Source organism: Crocodylus porosus, unplaced genomic scaffold, assembly GCF_001723895.1.
Source record: "Crocodylus porosus isolate Cpor-Errol unplaced genomic scaffold, CroPor_comp1, whole genome shotgun sequence".
Classification (NCBI taxonomy): domain Eukaryota; kingdom Metazoa; phylum Chordata; order Crocodylia; family Crocodylidae; genus Crocodylus; species Crocodylus porosus.
In genome coordinates, this window is record NW_017728909.1 from 64544764 (window position 1) to 64566475 (window position 21712).

The window sequence follows — 21712 nt, forward strand, 5'->3', positions numbered from 1 at the left end:
TGTGTGTGTGTGTGTGTGTGTGTGTGTGTGTGTGTGTGTGTGTGTGTGTAATTGCCATCACTAAGTTTTCTTCAGGGTGTTCTCAAGCTATCTACAGTGTAATAACATCAATATACTAAATGACCAAAGTTCTTTTGTGTTGGCCTGAAGCAGGAAAATAATACCTGTCTTCAAAAATAAGATTTTCTCAATTCTAGTGGTTTCATAATTTAAAACAGCAAAGGAAAGCAACTTCTACTTCCAAAAATGGCCTAATCACCAAGGATTAGTATGTTAGAGTTCACTGTTATAATCCTACTTCAAGGCAGCAAGGCTGTGAGACCCGCTTAGGGTCAGGCTCATTTGATCATCATTGTTTGAATATGAGGTAACTTGATCACTGTAGAGATGGGTCAGTGCTAAACTCAGTATTTCTTTCTTTTCTTTGTAAAACCTCAGTTCTTGTCCAGCTTTCCTGGCTTCCTCAAGCTCTCGAAGCGACAGTTGTAGCTCCTGGGAAATAATTCCTGGAGATTCTTGCTCCTTCATAATCCAGTCCAGAGCCATATGACTTCTCATCTTTTCATCTAAGGAATACTGGGAATAGTAGGAAATTACTTCCTGTTATCCAAGAAATTTACAATAGAGATAGTAAGTCAGTCGCTGATGGATATGCTCTTCTTTTTAATCAAACAGTCTAATAGTATTACTTAGCCTTCATTCTGGTACTTTAGCAAGTCTCACTGAAATTCTAAGGGATACCAGCAAACTGATACCTTTCAAACACAGATAGCTAAATGAAGCTTTAAAAAAAACTAACAATGAGAAATTTAAAATGTTAATTTTAAAATATAGGTAGACAAGATTCTTTGGATAAATCCAATGTCTTTTATTAGACCAACTGAAATAGTTGGAAAAATTCTTCTTAGCAAACTTTTAGACACAACCACCATTTGTCAGGCTGAGAGCCTATTGAGGAAGCCTTACAAAGGGTGTTTGTGCCCAAAAGCTTGCTAAGAAGAATTTTTCCAGCTATTTGAATTGGTCTAATAAAAGATATTGGACTTACCTAACAAACCTTTTCTTCCTATGTCCATAGACCAACACGGCTACAACCTACACCACTGAAACATGGAATTTTAAAATATGACATCTTAAAAGAGTCATCTGAACTTTTAAAGCAATCATTTAATTAAATGTACTGTTAATGCTACAACAAAAAGATGTTTCCATATTATTCGTTGTTCACCAGGAAGAAATTTCAAATTTATTTTACTAACACAAGTCTTGCTTCTGAAAACATGTATGCCTATGCTCAATAATATGGAGATTTGTTAACCCATGTACAGCTATCCCGATTCGAAGCTAAGCACATTAGTCTTTTTAGGATTGAGACCTGTGTTTGTAAAGACCTGCATACAAGTTAAAATCTGTACTTGTGAATCACCTCCTATGGTTAAGGTCTCAAATGTACGTGCAAACTCCGCAAAGAGATCAGATCAGCCATGCCTAAAATCCAGTCACGTATCTGAAAATATATTGCAACCGCTTAATAAAGCTTAATATTGAATCAGGACTATGTTTTTAAGAGAAGGAAACGAATGCCCTATGCAGCTGAATGGTAAGCAGAATGCATATTTTTTTAATAGAATAATTAATAACTGAGAGTCCACTTTATGAAAAGGAATTTTAAATCATCATTTCCCATGGCACAATGTAATGCATAGGGTGCACAAATGATCTTTAAATATGTAATATGGGATTGACTTTTTAAATTTAATAAATGTAAGCAATGCTGAAAGTGTTTTAACTCAATATGCTTCCAAATATTTCCATAAAAATGAAAGATTTCAGAATAAATACTTTGAACTATAGTATATTGTTCTGCTATACTATATAGTATTTTGACAGTTCTACTAATTTATTTTCCTTTTTTGTTCAACTAAGAATTCAGCTTTTGTGAAGCAAATAACAACAGATAAATGCAGGGGCCAGAAATCTAAATAATTTAATTTTTCCTACATCCTGTGCTCTGCGCAAATTTGTTCCTGGTTATTTGAATCCCTGAATCTCAGTTCTCAGTCATATAAACAATTTATACACATGAAGTTTGTTGGTTACTGTGACATTTTACCTGGCGTGAGCACTTTGTTTCACGTAGGGCTTTAAGATTTCCATTCCAATGCAGCAGCTGAAAGACTATCATCAGCTCCTGTAGAATGAGAAGATTATTGAGATTACTGATTCAAAAGCAGCAACTTTGCTCTTTTAAGATGAGTGAAATGGTGACTATTTGCTATCTAAAGTTGTTACATTAAAGGGTGTAATGGATTAACGAAAGGTATATGACCATCTGGATGTAAGGGCCATCTATCAGCTGGCTGAACATAATCTTTGCTTGAAAAGAAGTGAAATTGGAGTCATCTCTCCAGGGTGCAAAAGCCTGGGCAGTATAAATGGAGACACTGAGCTGCCCACAAACCAGTGCCCTCCTCTCAGCCTTTCTGCTTTAATTGAAAGAAAAGACTGGAGCCAGTATGTTTGGAACCATAAAGAGAGACATTGACCCCAGAAGATGAATGGTTAGGATACTTGCTTGGAATGTGGGAAATTAGGCCACTGATACATGTTCAATTAAAGGTGTGATGAAATCTGACCTGTGATCCCAATAATCAAGCTCCCTGCCATTCCATTTTGGGACCGGGATCAGACTGAAATCATGCCCTACTTGTCAGTACAGGAGGAGCCTGGGTTCATGACCCCAGGTTCCCTCTTCACTGGCTCCAGGAACCCACCAGGACAGTTTGAGACCCTAGAGCTGGCAGCTGAAACACTAATTAGCACCAGTATCTGGATTGGTATCAGTGGTGGCGGGAGTAATTTGACTAAAACTTGTTGAACTAGTTTCAGTTAAAGTGCCTTCACAGCCATTTTGAAATGTGGGCTGTTGACTACATGTGATGCTGTGACATTTTAATTAGAGTGACTGTCTGGGAGCTGTTTTAATTAAAACACCCCTCCTCCACCCCAGCTCTGAGCACCTTGGGTAAATAGACTCCTTCAGATTTGAAGCTTGATCTTAATTAAATTTTCCACATTTTGCTCTGCCACATGGCCCACAGCACATATCTGAAATGCAACTATTGCTTGATACAAAACCTCATACAAATCAACTGAGTTTTTTCAAACTTCTACTCAAATAGCAATCAAATTCCCTGACATTTACCATGTGAATTTGGAAAGGCTTGTTCAGTGGTGGTGTTCTGCATGCTGTATAATTTTGCAATGTTTAATTTTAAGCGGGTCCATTCATGTAATTCTACCACCAAATAGTAAAGTTAAGAGGAAAAAGAGCCCCTGTTCCATTTTTAAGAACCAGTATAGATGGGCTTTCAGTATTTGGCCAACCTGCAATCATGACTATAGTAGTTAAGTTATAATGTACTTTGCTGGATAGATTTAAAGATTACAAGTAGCAGGCTGTATCCTGTTTAGAAAGCTAATTTAATTGCTCTGTATTACTGTTTCCTGCTCAAACAGATTCCCACTATGCTCTCTTACTCTCTTGCTTCATCTTCTAGACACCACAATTCTTCCTGTTAGAAGTTCTTTTTTTCTGGTCCAGCTGCCTATGTTTTATGTTTCTCCACAGGACACGGCACTTTTTTAGCTATATCTATAGCACACAAGCCTCCATGGCTCACCAAAAGCATCCGGGAATGTCTCCTTGCTAAAAAGGAGGTATATACCCAATGGAAAGAAGGGGTCATCACCAGGGATGACTATTCTGCAGTCGCTCGGGGTAGTAGGGGGGCAGTTAGGAAGGCCAACCGTACCTTGTCATGCATCCACAGATGCATCTCAAGCAGGTCCAAAGAGGTGATCCTCCCCCTCTATGCAGCACTGGTCAGGCCACAGCTGGAGTACTGCGTCCAGTTCTGGGCGCCACACTTCAAGAGGGATGTGGACAGCATCGAGAGGGTCTAGAGGAGGGCCACTCGCATGATCAGGGGACAACAGGGCAGGCCCTATGAGGACAGGCTATGGGACCTGAACCTGTTCAGCCTCCAAAAGAGAAGGCTGAGGGGGGATCTAGTGGCCTGTTATAAATTAGTCAGGGGGGATCAGAAGGCACTGGGGGAATCACTATTCCCCCGTGCACTGCCAAGAGTGACCAGGAATAACGGTCACAAGCTGGCAGAGGGAAGGTTTAGGCTAGATATCAGGAAGCACTATTTCACAGTCAGGGCGGCTAGGATCTGGAACCAACTTCCAAGAGAAGTGGTGCTGGCTCCTACCCTGGGGTTTTTAAGAGGAGGTTGGATGAACATTTTACTGGGGTCGTTTGACCCCTGTATTATTTCCTGCTATGGCGGGGGGTCAGACTAGATGATCTACTCAGGTCCCTTCCGACCCTTGAAACTATGAAACTACTATGGCATTTGCATGCCTGTCAACAAGACAGCCAAGCCTTGAAGGATTGCAGCTTCAAAATCAGGCAAACGAAAAGTAAAGCAATTGAACAGAGGGACAAAGGGCCTCACTGTTCCCTCTTGATCTTGTTCAGACTATACATCTCATTGTCTATAGATCTACTTAGTCAAATATGAACAAATCTGGAAGCCCTTGTACCTGGAATTCCAGCATCGTTTTCCCAATATTTGACTCCAGCATATAGTGGTAGGCTCCAATGCTAGTGCTTGGATCATCAGCATCCTTTAAATTACCCTTGGGAAGGAAACAAGACAGATTAGTCTTGGTTCTTAATTAATCTTAATTAGCCTTAATTCATTCTTAGCATGATTAAGAAGCAGGAAAAAGGAGCAGTTCAAAGAGCCACCCTTAACAGTTGAGGGAGGGGGGCAGCTCCAGGTGTGGTGTGGAGTGGCTATCTACTTGCAAACCAGTTCACTCTCTGTAGGCTAAACTAACCTGCAAAGACTGAATCAATTCAGGCTCAGGCTTTCTGAATGTCTGGCCCTAGCCTAAAACAGATGCCAACATGTAAAGGGGAAGTGTTTGTACTGTGGAAGGGGAGAGCTATATAGACTTTCCATTAAGTCCTTAAAACATAGGTTATGTAAGCCATGTATCTGGCTATTTTAGAGCTTCATAAAGACATTTCTTACATTTCAAATTGGGTAAGAAGTAAGCTGAAGAAATCATTTTTAATTTATCTGTGCATTTATGCACGCTCAAACAAACAAACAATCAAATACCTGATTTTATCACTGGTTTACAAGTGTAACTTTAATTTGACTTCAATATGAATGCAGTGATTTACTGGGATTTTGACATCGCGCGTAACTTCTTTTTGACTGAAGTGAAGAACTAACCCTCCAAACCACTTCTGGATGCAATTGAGTCAGTGGTGGTTCAGCATAATGCAAAATATCTACTGTTTTCTACTTGATATTCAGACTGCTACACTGATTTATTGGTAAGAGTCTACCTCCTGCCTCCAGGTTCTTCTAATTTCTGCAATACTGCTGTCCACCCATCTAGAATCTGTTATGTATTGTTGTTCAAGATGTTCCTCCAAAAATCTCTATTAAATCAGTCCTGTCCACCCAAAGGCATTTTTAAAAGGCTTATCACAATAATACCAAAATGCCTACTTTTTGGATTTCAAGTTCTTATGTGCTAATGAAGCTACTTTGATGAGCCATAGTGACAAGGTCTGTAATTCTGCAAGTACTTTTCCAGTAGAACCCTAGAGTAGAATGAAGCAAACCAGGTCTAGGAAGTGGCTGAATTCTTTTTACTATATATATGTCGACAAAGGAAGCATCCAACCTACTTTGGATCAATTCCTTTTCATAACCCTTGGTGTCATTGGCAGTTGCTCAGAGTTGAAGAGATCCCTACACAAGACATTTTTTAACTGAACTGCCAGCAAAATTATAGCTTTTGAATGCTGTAATATTAACACACTGCTGCTGAAATATTTATGCTGGCTTTCAAATATCCCTGAGGAAATCCACCCAGAAGTCTGCAAAGTGTATACCCTTTTACCTTAAATATTTCCATAAAAAATGATGAATTACTTAAATCAAACCACCCTTTAAATTTCATATACAAATAAATCATGCCCCATTTTTCCTAACTTATATGGATTTTTTTGTCCTTCCAAAATGTATTCAATCCACAGTGTTGGATATGAGGCCCTTCTTTCATCTGCAGACCTGATACAGGCCAGACCTCCTAACAGTGCTGTAGTGGTAATATCTACATTATATCTCCTCTGCCTTTCTCCTTAGTATATCCCATAAAAGAGAACAGAACTTTCAGCTGTTAAAAGTGTTTCCGAACTATTGCCAACCTCTTCCACATGTGTTAGCAGAAGCTCCTTCTGCAAGATGCAAGGAATTCAATGATCTTTTCAAATCCAGGACACCCACCTTTCACCATTTTCATTTACAAATACGTGTTACAAACTTGTGTGACTTTTGCCATGTGATACTATTCTGAATCAGAAATTATTATTTTTGTCACCTAATTATAACTCCAAAGCTCTGAATCTATTGGACTTTTTGAAAGCTAACACGGGCTTGAATAATTACCATCATACCAAGTACAAATCCATTTGGCCTATCTTTTACCATGATGGGCAATGATGGAAAATAACAACAAACAACCAAATCTTTTGTCATTCAAGAAAGAAAACACTATTTGCCTTTGATACATAGTATGTGACATAACTGTGTTAGTGGAAGCTAATAGAGAAGAAATTCGTAATTTTTTAAAAATCATTTAGGAAAGTTTGAAATTAAATTGTTTCCCAAATATCTATATCTATAGAGGGGTGTGTGTGTGTGTGTGTGTGTGTGTGTGTGTGTGTACATACACACATACATATATATACACACACATATATTTTTTTCTTATGTATGATAAGAAAACCAAATTAGTTAACAGAATTACAACACAGTGTGCTGTGGTAGCCACACTTTATCTACTGACTGAGAAGAAAGACAGTTCCAGGAGTTATAATGTAATGTTATGAATATTTAAAATATTAATAAGGAACTATAAACACAGTCTTTAAAAGTTCTGAATGCACTCTACTCCCATTAATTCAAAGGCACGCAAGAAAATATTGAAGCTTATTATGCAGTTGCATTATCCAGTTATAAGTCATAGTTTCCATTTATATAGGAATATATATGGTATGTAACTATTGATAGGTTGTATTTACATCAGGCCTTGCTATTTCATGTCCACATAAAGGGTACGTACCCGTCACATAAGCTATAGATAGTATAAACTTCACCCACTTTTGAACGATAGCCATGTCTGAGATGGAAAACTATAGCTGATAATTTAGCTGATCCTGAAGAGCACTGTTATAGCATCATAAAACGTCCCAGTACTTATTTTCTTTAGCTAATTAAGAACAAACTCTGTAAAAAAAAATCCTTAGTTCAGGTCTCCAGCTGGCATCTAATAGCAGGGTTCCACTGAAGTCACTGGTGTTACGCTGATGAACATTGACTCCTTGCTCATAGAATCATGGAAGAGAAGGGCTGGAAGGGACCTCTGGAAGACATCTAGTTCAATCCTCTGCATGAGACTGGATCAACCCTATCCAAACCATCCCATGCAAGTCCTTGTATAACCTATTACTAAAACTATATCGTCAATTCTGCCACACAGATACAAAGCATGGCACCCTAACCTGCCATAGGTAAATCAGGGAGACAACAGCAGTCCATGTCCTTTTGCTGCAAGCATTGTTAAAATAAGCTTGAGAGCTCCAAGAAGGAGAGTCGCACCCCCCTGCTGCAGAGGAAAACCCCTCCCTACAGTACCAATCTGACCACAGAGTAAAATTTCTGATCCCAAATGTGTCAAGGTACGGTGAAAATGAGCAGCCAACACCTTGTGCTTCTAAGGAAGGCGAGCCCTCCACTAAACATGTGTAGCAACAGGAGGGGAAAAAATTCTCTCAGCACCATGTGACAACCAGCAAAGCCCAAAAGAATAGGAAATACCCATAACAGAGCATAGGCATAGTGACTAGATCATGCCTGCCCAATACTTCTTCAACTTCTTGGATACTGCCAATAATGGAAATTCCACAACTTCTCTGTCTTGTACCTACTGTTCCTATTGATGCAGCCCAAAATCATATTCGCTTTTGATACAGCTGTGTCAACACTGTAAAGTCATAGTGAGCCTGTAATCCACTAAGACTCCTAGATCCTTCTTCCTAGTGCTGCCATCCAGCTGGTTTTGTATTTATGTTTTTGATTATTCTTCCAAAGGTGCAACGTCTTGCACTCGTCAGCATTGAATTTCATTTTGTTAGCTCCAGACCTGCTTTTCAAATGTCAGAAACCTTCTGAATTGTGCTAACGTCATCCATTGTGTCTACAGTCCTTCCCAGTTTCACCTCACATAGCCATTTGCTCAAGAAACTGTTTCAGCATTCAAACTGTTAATAAACCCATTTAACAACACTGGGCCTGGGACAGACTCTTACAGGACTCCATTCTAAACCTCCTGTCCTTCTGACATTGTCCAGTTTTAACTATTCTTTGCTTTTGGCTATTGAGCTTGTCTGTCCACTTTATAATAGTTATGTCTAGCCCAAGTTTCTCCAATTTGTTTGTGAGGTCATGTGACACTTTGTCAAACGCCTTGCTGAAATCCAGATATACTATATTTGTTGCATTCCCTTCTTCCAACCAAATGGCTACTTGGCAAAAGGAGATCACTTATATGGCATGGTTTGTTTGTAGTAAATCCATGCTGGTTGCTTGGGATCAGCTTTTCCTTCTCCAAATGCTTAAAAAGGGACTTTCTTATGATATGCTCCAGTAACTTCCCAGGTATCGAGGTGAGAATAAACAGACTATAGTTCCCCAGCTCCTCCTTTTTGTAATAAGGAGCACTATGTTGGCCATTTTTCAGTTCTCTGATACCTCACTTGTTTCCGATGACTTGGTAAATATTATTGCTGAGGACTCCAAGGTCGTCTTTGCCAGTTCTTTCAGTACCTTGGGAGGAAGTTTATCAGGCCCTGCTGACTTAAATTATTCAGACCCATCAAAAGTTCTCTGCTGTTTTTTCTGTTATCTCAACTCTCAGCTTGTCCCCTTTCTCATCCAAATAGTCTTAGTAGCTGTCTGGCTGCAGCTTAATGTTTTTGTACAGACTAAGCCATGTTGAGCAGCTTCGCTGCCTTTGCATCTGCTGTTAAGAGTTTGCCCTGACTATTTAACAGTGGATCCACAGCTTCCTCCGTTTCTTTTTTTCTGGCCAACACATTTCTAGAACATCTCCTTGCCGTTAACTTTCCTTGGCAAGGGAAGCTCATTTCTTTTTACCTTTGCTTTCCTGCTTCTGTCCTTCCTCGGAGACCTTCCCATCTTTTCATTGCCTGTATGCTTTCCTTTTGCATTTAAGGCATCCTAGAAGCTGCTTGTGTTGCCACATTGGTCTTTTGCCATTTCTCTTGTACTTCTATTGTGGTGTGTCATGGGGTGGGGTTCCCAGGGATGGCCGTGATGCCCCTAGGGCCCTGTGACCTTGCTAGCTTCGCCCCACTTTCTATTCTCTTCTGCCATGTCTTGGTGGTTAAGATGATAGATATTCGATAGGAAGGCTGCCCTCAAGGTGCTATGTGGTCATGGTCCTGGTGGACCATGTGGGTTCTTAGACCCCTTGCTGGGTCCCTTCCTAAGGAAGCGCCCCATGGGAGACCCCAAGCCTTATGCACCTTGTAGCCCAGGGTACCTGGTGAACTCTGGGAACCCCATTAGTCCTGTAAGCAGCATACCAGGTGGCTACAGAGTCTCTGGGCAGTTCTTTTCTGCAGGCTCCTTCCCCTGGCTACTGCCAGACAACTAACCCCTGCCGGCCTCAGGCCTGGGGTTTATATGTGCCCATGGTCCTGCCTTCTTCTGGTCAGCTGACTGGATGCAGGTTCAGGCTAATTTCCTCATTAGCCTGCTGGCATAGCAACCTGCACCTGTGTGGGGTTTCTGCCTGGCTCCTCGGGCCCTCTCTCTAGGCAGAGTCTGCCCTTAGAGGAGCGGGCACCTTAGAGCCCTGGGACATGGTGGAATAGTTTCTTGGTGGGCTTCTAATATAGTGCCCTTTAGAAGGTCCTGGGCACCTGTATTCTTCAGTCTATCTTCCCATGTCACCATATTTCATATTATTGGCTGAAATGCACCTTTTTGAAGTCCAGTGTCTTAGTTTTGGTGACCTCATGCTTTCCCTGTCTCAGGATTGTGAATTGTATCATAGTATGATTACTTCTTCCTAAATTTCCAATTGCCTTCACATCCTCCACTTGTTCTTCCCTATGGTCAAGACAAATTCCAAGATAAATGATCCTTTAAAGCCAAGTTAGGAATTGGTTTGGCATTTTATGTTTAACCTTATTGTTTTTTTAGAAGATGTCTAGAAACATTTCTCCTCACTATCTCATAACATTTGGATAATTTTGTCACCTCCTTGAAGAGTGCCTCATCCACTTCTTCTCTCTGATGTGGTGGTCTATAATAAATCCCCACCACTATATCAGTGGTGTATCTTTCGCCTTTTATCTTCATCCAAATATGTTCTGGTCTTCTAACTTCTTCCGAAACCAAGTAACAAGTGTGTATGTATGTTCTTCAGGACACAGAAAACATCTTCCTCTATGTTTTATCCAGAGATGACATGACGAGGCTCTAATCCTGATTGTGGCCCCTGGCCCCTATATTTTTATAAATATTTGTTGTCGTTATCGACATTAAAAAAAATTACAAATGTTTGATTCTCAGATTTTAAGTTTTTGTTTTTCAGCCTTAGCATAACGACCCAGAATTGATCTTCATTAAAAGTACCCAATAACTGACAGCAAGTGCAGATGCTAGGAGTCTGTTCTACTGTGAATGCTTCAGTTTTGGTATTGTGACAAAGACTTCTTTCTGATACTCATTTCCCTGCCCCCGTCAGTATCTTATTTAGGATGAAAGCCTGAAAGAGAGATGGTTGGAAATAAATAAAGGATATTGAATAGCATTTTGCACTGTTACCCTAAGGGCTTTAACTATTTTTACTAATATTCTATAATTAACTACATGAATGTCTGCAATGATGGCAGAAATTTGACTCCTGAAGCTTTTTGTATAATCTTACAGTATCAGATTCAGCTTCTGGCTACACTGCTGTAAATCCAGAACAATTCACTAATGTCTATGGAGTTATTCCTCAGTTATAAACAAACAAACAAAGAGCCATCTCAAGTAAAATCATTAAAATACCCTAGCTTTAAATCACTGTAACTGAAAGCCAAGTGGGACAAAAAGGACACATCTTTAAGTTTTCATTTCTCCACTGTTTATAACTTTTATGTTTTGTTCTACATCATGTCTCAGGAGTTCCCATGATGCAAGACACTTCTACACAGTATAGGGTTCACACACAGCAAAGTAAAATATTTTATTTGTGCCTTATTATCAGCTGCCATGCATAAGAAGTGCCTTCCTGGGTCAGCCCAAAGGTCCATCTAGCCCAGTATCCTGTCTCCAACAGCGGCAGAAGTGGGGGTGAGACAGGGAGAGGATTGAACCAACCAGCTCTAGAGTGATCTATCCCCTATTCAATACCCTCCCTGCCATCCACCGTTTATTGGGTTAGAGATGCCAGAGGAAACATCGTCAACCATTCTGTCCAATAGCCATTAATAGAGCTACCATCCATGAATTTATCCAGTCCCTTTTTGAACCTGACTGTGTTATCTTCCTCCAACATCTCCTGTGGTAGTGAATTCCACAAGTTAATTGTGTTGGGTAAAAAGTGCTTTCTCTTGTTAGTTTTAAACCTGCCATGTACTAGTTAGAGTGAGTACCCCCTAGTTCTAGTACTCTGGGACTTGGTGAGCAACAGTTCCCCATTCACTTGGTGATTTTATAGACCTCTATCTTATCTCCCCTCAGCCTTCTTTCCGAACTGAAGAGTCCTAGCCTTCTCAGCATTTCATGGTATGTCAATTGCTACAGGCCCTTGATCATTGTAGTTGTCTTTCTTTGTATCTTTTCTAATTCCACTACAGCCTTTCTGAGATGTGGGGACCAGAGCACCACACAGTTTTCAAGATGTGGACGCACCATGGATTCATAAAATGGCATAATGATGTCAACAAAAAAAGAAAGTTCATTTGCAATTTATGAATTTTGGACAAATGAACATCTTTATTTCTAGGAATTTCTCCTCAGTTTTTACACAAAAGCTGAAAGATGGGATTTGTATTTCAAGGACAAAATAATTAAGATAGATTAACAACTTGAACAAAATGACTTGTGGCATTAGTTTACATAGCTGCCTCACCTTGTCATTGTCATTCAGAGTCTATTCAAGTGCTTATGATGCAATGGATGAAAATACTGTTTAACAAGGTTTTGGCTGAAAAGATGCTTTACTGGTTCAGTAGCAGGGATGATGGCAGAAAATAAAGTGGCTCTTTTCTGGTAGTAACAAGAACATATGGGGAAAAAGTCCACTGAAAGGTCTATTATTTGCAATATAGTTAATATGTAACTGTGACAGTGAGTGTCCTTTTGAATAGATAATTATATACTATCATTAGCAAATAGTGAAATCAGGGAAAGAGGGTAGTTGTCATTTCTAAGAGTCTAGTTGACTTTTTTTTTTTTTTTTTAGAGTTCTCTCTGAACCAGGTGTTCTACTTGTTACACGTGGGAATTAATTTCTCAGTTTGAAAGTACGCATCTGAGTTTTAGGTATTTACTAAACAATTACCTAGTTAGTAATAAAGATACTGTTCTCTAGGTCTGCATATTAATCCCAATTGGTTCTTCAGTTATCTAACATTTTCTATCAGTGAACATAATAAAAACCAAATATAGTCCATTTGGCACTTACACTGGTTGAGGATACAGCTTCCCGAACACTTTCCATAATGAATTCCTTTGTGATCCTGCGACAGGGCAGTTCATTGAAAAGAGAATTGATCAGAGCTACTTTTGCAGCATCTCGTCTTGCTTCTGCTCTGCTTAAGCAGCTCTGAAATAGCACAGAAAGACAAAAGGAGTGGGGAATTCAGAAAGACTCTTTCAGTTAATTTTGGGTCTATTTTTATGTCTCAGTGCAACAAGGGAAACTTATCAGACCCAAGATAAAACTATTTTTATGCCAACATTGTTAAATGCATTTCAGCAGCAAAGCTGTCAGGCTTTTCATACCAAAATATCTTTCTTGGAAAATAGTCTCATTTAAAAAACAAAAAACTTTCCACAATAAAAATGTCATCATTAATATTTGATGTATTCCTAAAATTTGTGATATTTGCTGAGTTTTGTTATTGAAATTTTCTTTTTAAATCTGTACCAAAATTCTTCACTTACCCCCAACCACAATTTCTTGCTGAAAATGGTTTTCTTCATATTTTTTTTGGATAAAAATGTCAGAAAGGGAATCTTATAGAAAAATATTCCTTCCTTTAAAATGGTCAGAATCTGAAATTTGAGAAATGGTTGGCACCCCATGAATTTCTAAGTAAAATTATTCTCACTTTTTTGACCATCTGTATTCTAAAAATATGCAACATAGAGGATTTTCAAAGGAGTCTAAGGGAGTGAAGCATGAAAATGTCCCAGAATCAGTTAATTTCCTTTAAAATTCCCAGCTCTCGGTAATTTTTGCCAGTCTACTTGTAGTGTGAGAAATTCATAATATCCTTTACATAAAGCTTTGTATTCCACCAGAAAAAAACAACATTGTCAAAAAAATAGAGTGGGATCTTCTCCATTTTATTAATTTACCAAGTCCTGAGAGTTCTGCTAAAAGCCATCTCATATGCAGAACTGGACAGAAATCAGTTTTCCTGAATTTAAGGCCAGAAGAGATAACCAGATCTTCTCGTCTGACCTCTTGCATATCCAAGGACACCAAGCCTCACCCAAATACCCTACGTCAAGCTCAGATCAATTAGAACTTAATAAGACTAAAGCGTATAGAGTCTTAGGAATCCACATTGTGTTTAGGCAGGAAGAGAACAGGCAGAGAACAGGAAAGATGAAAGCACAACCAATGCCTGAGGCCCTTCCAGTTGAAGGGAATGTATCCGTTGAATTAATTTCAGATGATCCTGGCAGGTCAACTGTGTCTCATGCCATGAGGAAAGTTAAATCATCCTTAAATCCCTGCCTTTAGCACTCCTAGGGAAAATCCCTTTTCACCCCCAAGTCTCATGATAGATACAAATCTGAGCACATGAGATTAAAAAAAAAAAACCCAACAGCATGGCATCTCTGTGCCAACTCAGAGAATTAGTTCTTCATTTCCAGCTGCTTCAGAGAAAGGAAATGCTTCCCTCTCCTCTTGCCCCTATCCCATTAAAACTCACCAAAAGCACAACCTGGAATTCATCTAGCTAATGACACATTGCCCAAGTTATTTCTGGCACCTGCCGGTGAGTACCTGAAGTATATTATTGGATAATAACAGTTTTAAAGCAGAGTTGCAAGTACCTTGAGATCAATACATGCCACTGCATGCTCTCCATGGCCTATGTAGGTAGGGAATGAAGAAGTTGCTTCTTAGATTTCAAAGTCAGAGAACCCCACCATGACTCTCCAGCTCAAACTACCAATACAAGTATAGTCTAAACTTATAGCTAAAGCTATATTAAAGGGCATCTTTTAACATTTTCTGACTTCAATTTAGACTTCAAGCACTAACTACCTTGGTAAACTGCTTTCTGTTTACCTGTCCTCAGAGTTAGGAAATGATGACATATTTTAGGATTGAATTTATCAACTTCAACTTCACTGTTCAGCTGACAGATCAATTATACATGACACAGTGGACCATCTAATCTTCAATTACAGTGACCTGAAGAGTAACCATATTCTTTTTAACAGTGGTCACCTTTACTGAAGTGCACTGAACTTAATTGGAATTCTTCCAATAAATGTAATTGGCCATGGATGAGGTCCTTATAATATGGTGGCATAGATGGGCTATCAGAAGATGTAAGTACTCCTGAATGTGATTATTAGCGGTTCTGTGTGTAGCAAAACATATGATGGTTCTATATGGAAGGAAAAAAAGAAGGTATCTTTACCTAAAACAAACACTTAAGATGTTTTAGAAAGTTTAGCTTTTTCATTGTTAAAATTAACAATTAGATTCAGAGAGAACTATTTTGCTCTCTTATTTAAAAATGCCATTCTTGGGTTTTGTAAAGGAAAGCACTTTCTTCTATACTATTTAATTTTTATTAGACAATATATCTTGATCATTCCTTTTCTTGGCTTCAGATAGACATTAGTATACAAAATATTTGAAGTGGCTATGAGAATTTCTACCTTTCGTACCCATGTAGAGCTCCTTAGATGAATGTATTTTACTACTCTCCATTTGTTTTTCTTTCATTAGTTTTTAAACATTTTCTCATGGTTTGCATGGAAGCCTGCTTTCTACAGTTGTGAGGACAGAACTCAGACTTGTATGCTTAAATAATACACTTCATAATAAAAAACAATCCAAATAATTTGGATTGAAACCATCTTTGTGAAGATGAAACCTAGTAAAATGACAGATAAAAGAAACCATTCATTTTTAAATGAGACCAGCAAAGCAGCAGATCAAAGAAGCTGCATACATTTATACGCAAATGGCAAGTCTTTGGAGATCAAGAGATTTACAAATCTGAAAGAAGAGAATAATGTTCAACATTTTCTAAATGTAACAGGAGATATAAAGGCTTTACCAAAATGAGATTATAAATTTAAAAAAGTGACATTATGACTTTCCTTTGCAATTTTTTCTTACATTTAACTTTTTCTCAGTCCCAGGAGAATGAAGCTGATTATAGGTCAGTTGAACTGAGGAGTAAAAAAAGGCTAAAATCTCAATCTAGTTTTTCAGAGGGCAAAGGTTTCTGAATGTGCCAGTTAGTTCAAGTGTTACAAAGAAGTCTTGAATTATCCAGAGTGGAAGCTGTAAATAGGTCACTGAATAGGACTACAATAGGATAAAAAGCTCCCTTAATAACTGGTCATACCAATGAGCTGTATTTTCAGATTTACTGGCAATGAATGGATGATGCAAGGAAGGAGAGAAAATGGGAGTTTAGTGCCTTAGCACTTACTGAAAGATAGTTACCAGCAGTCATGTTGATGTATAATATACTGTTTTCAATTGATTTAAATGTTTGGCTGAGGAAAGATATGCCAGCCTTAACCTTGGTCTGCAGCAAAAGTTACTGGCCATAGAGATGTCATTGAAATCTCTCTCACAATCACAGAACAGCTTCTTAGGTGGAAATTATACACTATATTAAACTTTAAGTTATGTCACCATGCTAAAGTTTCCAGAAAGTAGGCATGTCATCATATTAGTTTGCCTAGGTTTCTGTGAACAGACACAGCAGGTTCATATCTTAAGCCTTTCAGCTTTGAATTTCATCTTTCTACACTTTGGAGCCCAGACTATAGTGCATGGAAAATGCATAGAGGTCTTGTCAAGGGATGTACTGATGTATGAACACACAAGCAGGTAGCTTAAAGTTCAGTGTGGGAACCTATTTGATCGTACTGCTGCAGCTCTGTGAAGGTCAGTCTCTTGTACCATAGCCTGAGGGTGTAAATTGCAAGGAAATGAAAACAATTTTGAGTATCAATATAAAGCAAGGGCTTCTCAGATGTACTCACTTTGTCCTGCTGTGTTAGCAGCAAAAAGGTGAGCCCATTACTGAACCATCACCTCTCTGACTGCAATCCTCTGAAATGAATTTAAAGGCCAGATTAAATTTAAATCATTTTAGGGCCACATTAATTCAGCACTGTAGTACAAAATCAAAGTAATACTGCTATACTGTAGTACAGTATTACTGTAGTAAAACTTCAAAGCAATAGTGACTGACTAAAACAACATGAAACAGCACCAACTCTTTCTAAAAATCATCCTTCACACCAATTCCTACCTTTGGTAGTGTTTCTGGCAGCAAGGAACCGGTCGCCTTTATGACGAGACTATAAGGTTTCAGGTGGCAGCTGACTAGCTTATCTACCCATTCTGGCATCTTTAGTAGTGGGAGTCAGGAAGATTGCCCTGCCCGACAGTAATGGCTCAAGTTTCCCATTATTACTTCAATAAATTTAAAGTAAGGCCTATAGCAGCAAGACCATGCAAGAATTTCCTGGTTCTACTCATTGCAGCAATGAGGCAAGGGAAATGACCATTAGCACTTCTCTTTCTAGAAATCAATCAGTCTCTGAAAACCAGTGTGCATTAGACTCAGAAGAGACCCTCCAAAAGATATCAACAAGCAAAGAAAGTTGAGGTGGGTGTGTTGAAGGTCCAGCTGGGCATTCATGATTCATGGCATGTTTGATTAGCTTTGCTTTTGGGCCATCATTTCCCAAAAGAGTCTCTATATTGGGTAGTATTCATTCTATATGTTGGCTTGTAGACTCTGTATATTCTATTTCACTTCACATTGCCTAGGTTGTGGGATTTAGACCGGTTCTAATTCTCTGATTGAGACGCAAAAGGGAGGACATTGTGGTAAACCCTAGGATACACCCATACTGCAGGTGTCATTGTAACAGATCGTTCAGGTATGCCTGTCTTTAATTCAACTAGGTGGATGTCAATATCAGGAAAGACATGACAGCATGGACTTAGGGGTGTGCTGATTAAGTAACTAGGGTTCATGGCAGGATTTGTGCAGCCCACTCTTGGAGCCCACAGTACCTTTACCACTATCATCACTAGAGTTTGCTAGATTTGATCTTGGTTGTGGTATACCTGCATTTTTTGTAATGGTGCCTTAGTCCTAGAAGTCTGAGGCTTTGGATTCTATCTCTGGCTTTGAAAAAAACTTCATTTGTGACATCAACCACTTCTATTAGACACAGCTCATTATAATCCAGCCTCCCTTTTTACATGTAGATTTCAAGGGCAAATCAGTTCCAATAAATCTCCAATGCATATTACATGCATTAACGTGCATGTGTTAGAAGCACTGACAAGAAACAGAATCACATTTTTATGGGAAAATAGTCACTTATTTCTACGGAGATAAAGGTTGAAAAGTATAGTAGAATGAGCAGTTTAGGAGTATAGCTGAAAAATTTGAGATAAACAATTGGCATTTGATAGGTCCATATCAGATGCTCCTCCATGGTACCACCTCATATTTAGTTCTCTTTGGTTCAGAAGTAATGCAGTTGAAAACATGTTTCTAAAATGATTCAGTTGATTCTGATGTTACTTGTGTTCTTTTCCTTTTTGATATGACAATTACCCTTTCAAACCTGGTCGCTTACTATTGCACGCCACCGTAAATTAGTAACATTGCTGACGAGTTAACACAGAGTGAATGGATTTAGGGCTTGTTGGATCACTAGGGGCAACAGAGTACACTCCAGAGCTGAGAGAACTAATTTAATGTAGATATGCTGCTTCCTGTCAAAAAAATGCTTAAGCATCCTTTGTTGATACAGGTGTATGGAAAAAAAATGTGGCGAGAGGACAATTTGAATGAGAGCTTTGTCACTAGCAAACTGCCATCCTTTAAATATTTTGGATAATAGGTTTTTAGCCTGTAAAACTTACAGAGGAATCTAACTGGTCCATGTTGACTGAGAAGTCATAAATACCATGCATCTACACTATTTGTATAATCCACTGACTTTTCCCCACCTTAGCTATATCATATACTTCCATACATAACAGAGGAAAAAGTGGCTGGAAAAATTCAACACAATTATTCCAGCTCGCATGGGGAAAAGAAGACATTTATATAGAAAGACAGAGTTGATTTCTTTGATCTGAAAATGCTCAACCAAAATAGAGCCAAGCCCTGAAACAAGACACTTCACATAGGGCTACATGAAAGATGATTTCCTTATTACAAAGGCAGCAGCTGGTATGAAAGAGAATCCTAGAGACGCTTGTAACCTGCAGTGGTGAAAGATTCTTATAGAGCTAGCCTGAAATCCTATTGGTGCCTGGTTTATCTCTGTGCTTTATTTCTGTTCTAGTTTAAAGGAAGCTCCCTGTTCTAGTTTAAAGGAACCCCACTGTTCTAGTTTAAAGGAAGCTCCCTCTATTCACTTTATTTAATAGAAATGGGCCAAACAAAGTTTTTGGGGGAAAGGAAGTACTCTGATTTTTGTTTAAATAACTTGCATGGTCTGTTTGGTTGTACTTGTCTTTAAAAATTGCCAGACAGTCTGTATATGACTTTGGGATATTAATAGACTGCCTTCTCCTGATCTTCTTGTCTCATTAAATGAATTTTTCCATGCTAGGAGTACTATCAGCTAACGTATCCTTTAAAATTAATGTTTCTTGGTATGTTATACTGGAGGTTTCATAAAAGGTTCATGGTTCTTTTTTATTTTACAGCTCTGGCTAGAAATATTCAACATTAAAATAACTTCACTGGAAATCGATAGCAATTCCTACATTGCTAATAAAGAAATGAGTCTCTTCAAACTTCAAGGGCAGGCTGTGGAATGTTTAAAATAGGTATTATTTCATAACGTATTTTAAATAAATATAATTCCATAATGGTACTCAGGTAAGCCCACAAACCAGATACTGTTTATAAAGTAAAATCCTCCTTTATGTTATTTTCCTCTTGGGAATAATTTAATTTTATAAACCCAGTTTATTATAGTATAAGGAGTTCTTTACTTCAGTGGACATTTGGAACCATCACCTAATGTACATAAAGCATATGGTTTTCATTTATTTTTACATTGCAGCCTTAGGTCACTTCCCTAAACCACATCCTTGGCTGCTAGAAGGCATGCGATTTTCTCATAAGCCTCTACCTTTGCTTTCTACCCTGAAATATTTTTCTCTGTCTTTATTTTAATCCTTAGATTTTGTAGTCAGACTGGTCTAAGGATTAAAGTAAAGGTGATTAATATGAATCACCTTGTAGGACTTGGAGACCATTTTTGGCAGAGCTTGTCCCATCTTTGGACTGGTGACTCTCTCTTTATCTCATTCTACACTGTGAAAAGTTTTCTAAACCAAAAAACAAATTACTAACCACTTATTTTCTCTCACAATGGAAGATTTCAGTGATGTCTTGACAACATTTTGTCAAGAAACTCCCTCAAAGTTCCAGCTCTGTCTATGACATTACCCAAGGGCCCCTCTACATGTGCAGGTAAAGGCGCTATGGGATCTAATGTGCGATCCACACAATCACGCCTCCTGCCATGCTATATGTGCATGGTAGGAGGCATAACGGTGAGATCGTGCATTAGATTCCACTGTACCTTATTGCTGTTGCTGGAGAAGCCTCATCCCAGGCTCCCCCTGCACTGGCAAGAAGCAAGTGAGGGGCTGATGGGCTGTCACAAACTCCCAGCCTCAGGCCATACGTGAAACCCCCCAGGGCTGGCTGATAATAGCTGTTGAAGTCTCCCAGCATTGGGGGTGCGTGAAACTCCTGGGGCTGGGAGATTGCAGCTGTGCCTGTAGCTGCTGAGATTCAACTGGGAATGCATGCTTCAGGGATCCACAGCTGTGGGACTCTGGGTCCCAACAGGTGCGGGATGCTTCTAGGACTCAGAGTCCACAGCTGCTGGGGCTGAGAGTCCCCTCAGTTGTGGGACTCCCAGCCCCAGCTGGGCAAGGTGCACTGCTGTGGCTGGAAGCTCAGTCAGCTGATGGGGCTCCAAGCCGTGTGGAGATCCTGTTATACATCCAAATTAAAGATGGATAACAACCAGCTATAAAGTTAATACACATTTTTGAGGTCTAACTTTATAGCTGGTTGGAGGTTTTTATGGCATCATAGCTACTTTGCATGTGTAGCTGGTCTCTCTAATTAACCAGTTAATTGTGTGATACCTGTAATGTGTAGAGGGTTAAGTGAAAGGCCCTTCCCTTAATTTTTTTTTTTTTTAACAGCTACATTCAAACCAATATTCTTTCCTCTGGACTACTCTTAATTCCCATGAAACCAGTATTTAGTCACCTCTATGTCCCAAAGTAATACTATGTTTTCTTGAATACCATGCCCCCCTCCAAAGAAGACATGCACCTTGTTTTGGGGAAGGCAGAATGAAGGAAAATAGATTTTTCCAGAGTTATGGCTGTGTAGAGCAGAGACAGGGACAAATCTTCAGCTCTCTTGCCCAATCTCTCCTGTTCAGGCAAAAGGTGAAACCCTAGATGCTGTTGAAGGCTCTCCATGGGTGGATCTACAATCCTGAAAAGAGCTAAAAAGTCTGCAAAGTTGAAATAGGAGAAGAGGCATCAGGAGTAGCTAGCATACAGAAAAATTACCAAAAGAAATTCTAGCTTGATTAGTGGAACAGCAAGACTATCAAAAAGGAGAGAGACTCATTAATGCCTATGAAGTGACTAACAGTGAATCACTAAGTCAATTGACTCCCTCATCTGCCTGAACAGAAATGCCATTGCTGCTGCCAGGTTTTGGTGCAGGAATCAAAGCAGGGTGTTTCTATTTCAGGAGAAACAAATCCGCTTTTCCACTTAAGACATCACAATTTTGAGGTACTGACTTTTGAGGGAAAGGTGTGTGTGGCATGCAATAGAACACAGCAATCCTATTCCCAAGTCCATCATTAACTCTACTTCTCTTGACACACCATGTTTTTCTGTACCCAATATCATATGGATGCTACAATAGGAACACTGCCAACATAACAGTCATTTTTGTAGCAATAACAAAAATGTAGCAGTGGCAGAATAATTTTCTTATAGCCTTTGGCTC

At 39.1% G+C, this 21712-nt stretch overlaps 1 protein-coding gene across 3 annotated transcripts in view; it reads right to left on the minus strand.

Annotated features, from left to right (window-relative positions):
* Nucleotides 1–33: 33 nt before the first annotated feature.
* Nucleotides 34–21712, minus strand: part of LIX1 (limb and CNS expressed 1) — a 58147-nt gene continuing 36468 nt past the window's right edge. The window contains exons 3-6 of one of the 3 annotated variants that reach the window (XM_019532414.1): nt 12862–13002; nt 4612–4707; nt 2114–2191; nt 34–576 (exon numbers count right to left, since the gene is read on the minus strand). In XM_019532414.1, the coding sequence (XP_019387959.1) occupies nt 295–576; nt 2114–2191; nt 4612–4707; nt 12862–13002 (597 nt within the window). In that variant the 3' untranslated portion in view covers nt 34–294. Of the gene's footprint in view, nt 601–2113; nt 2192–4611; nt 4708–12861; nt 13003–21712 lie in introns of all 3 variants that reach the window. The other 2 variants (XM_019532413.1, XM_019532415.1) reach the window with 2 other exon arrangements.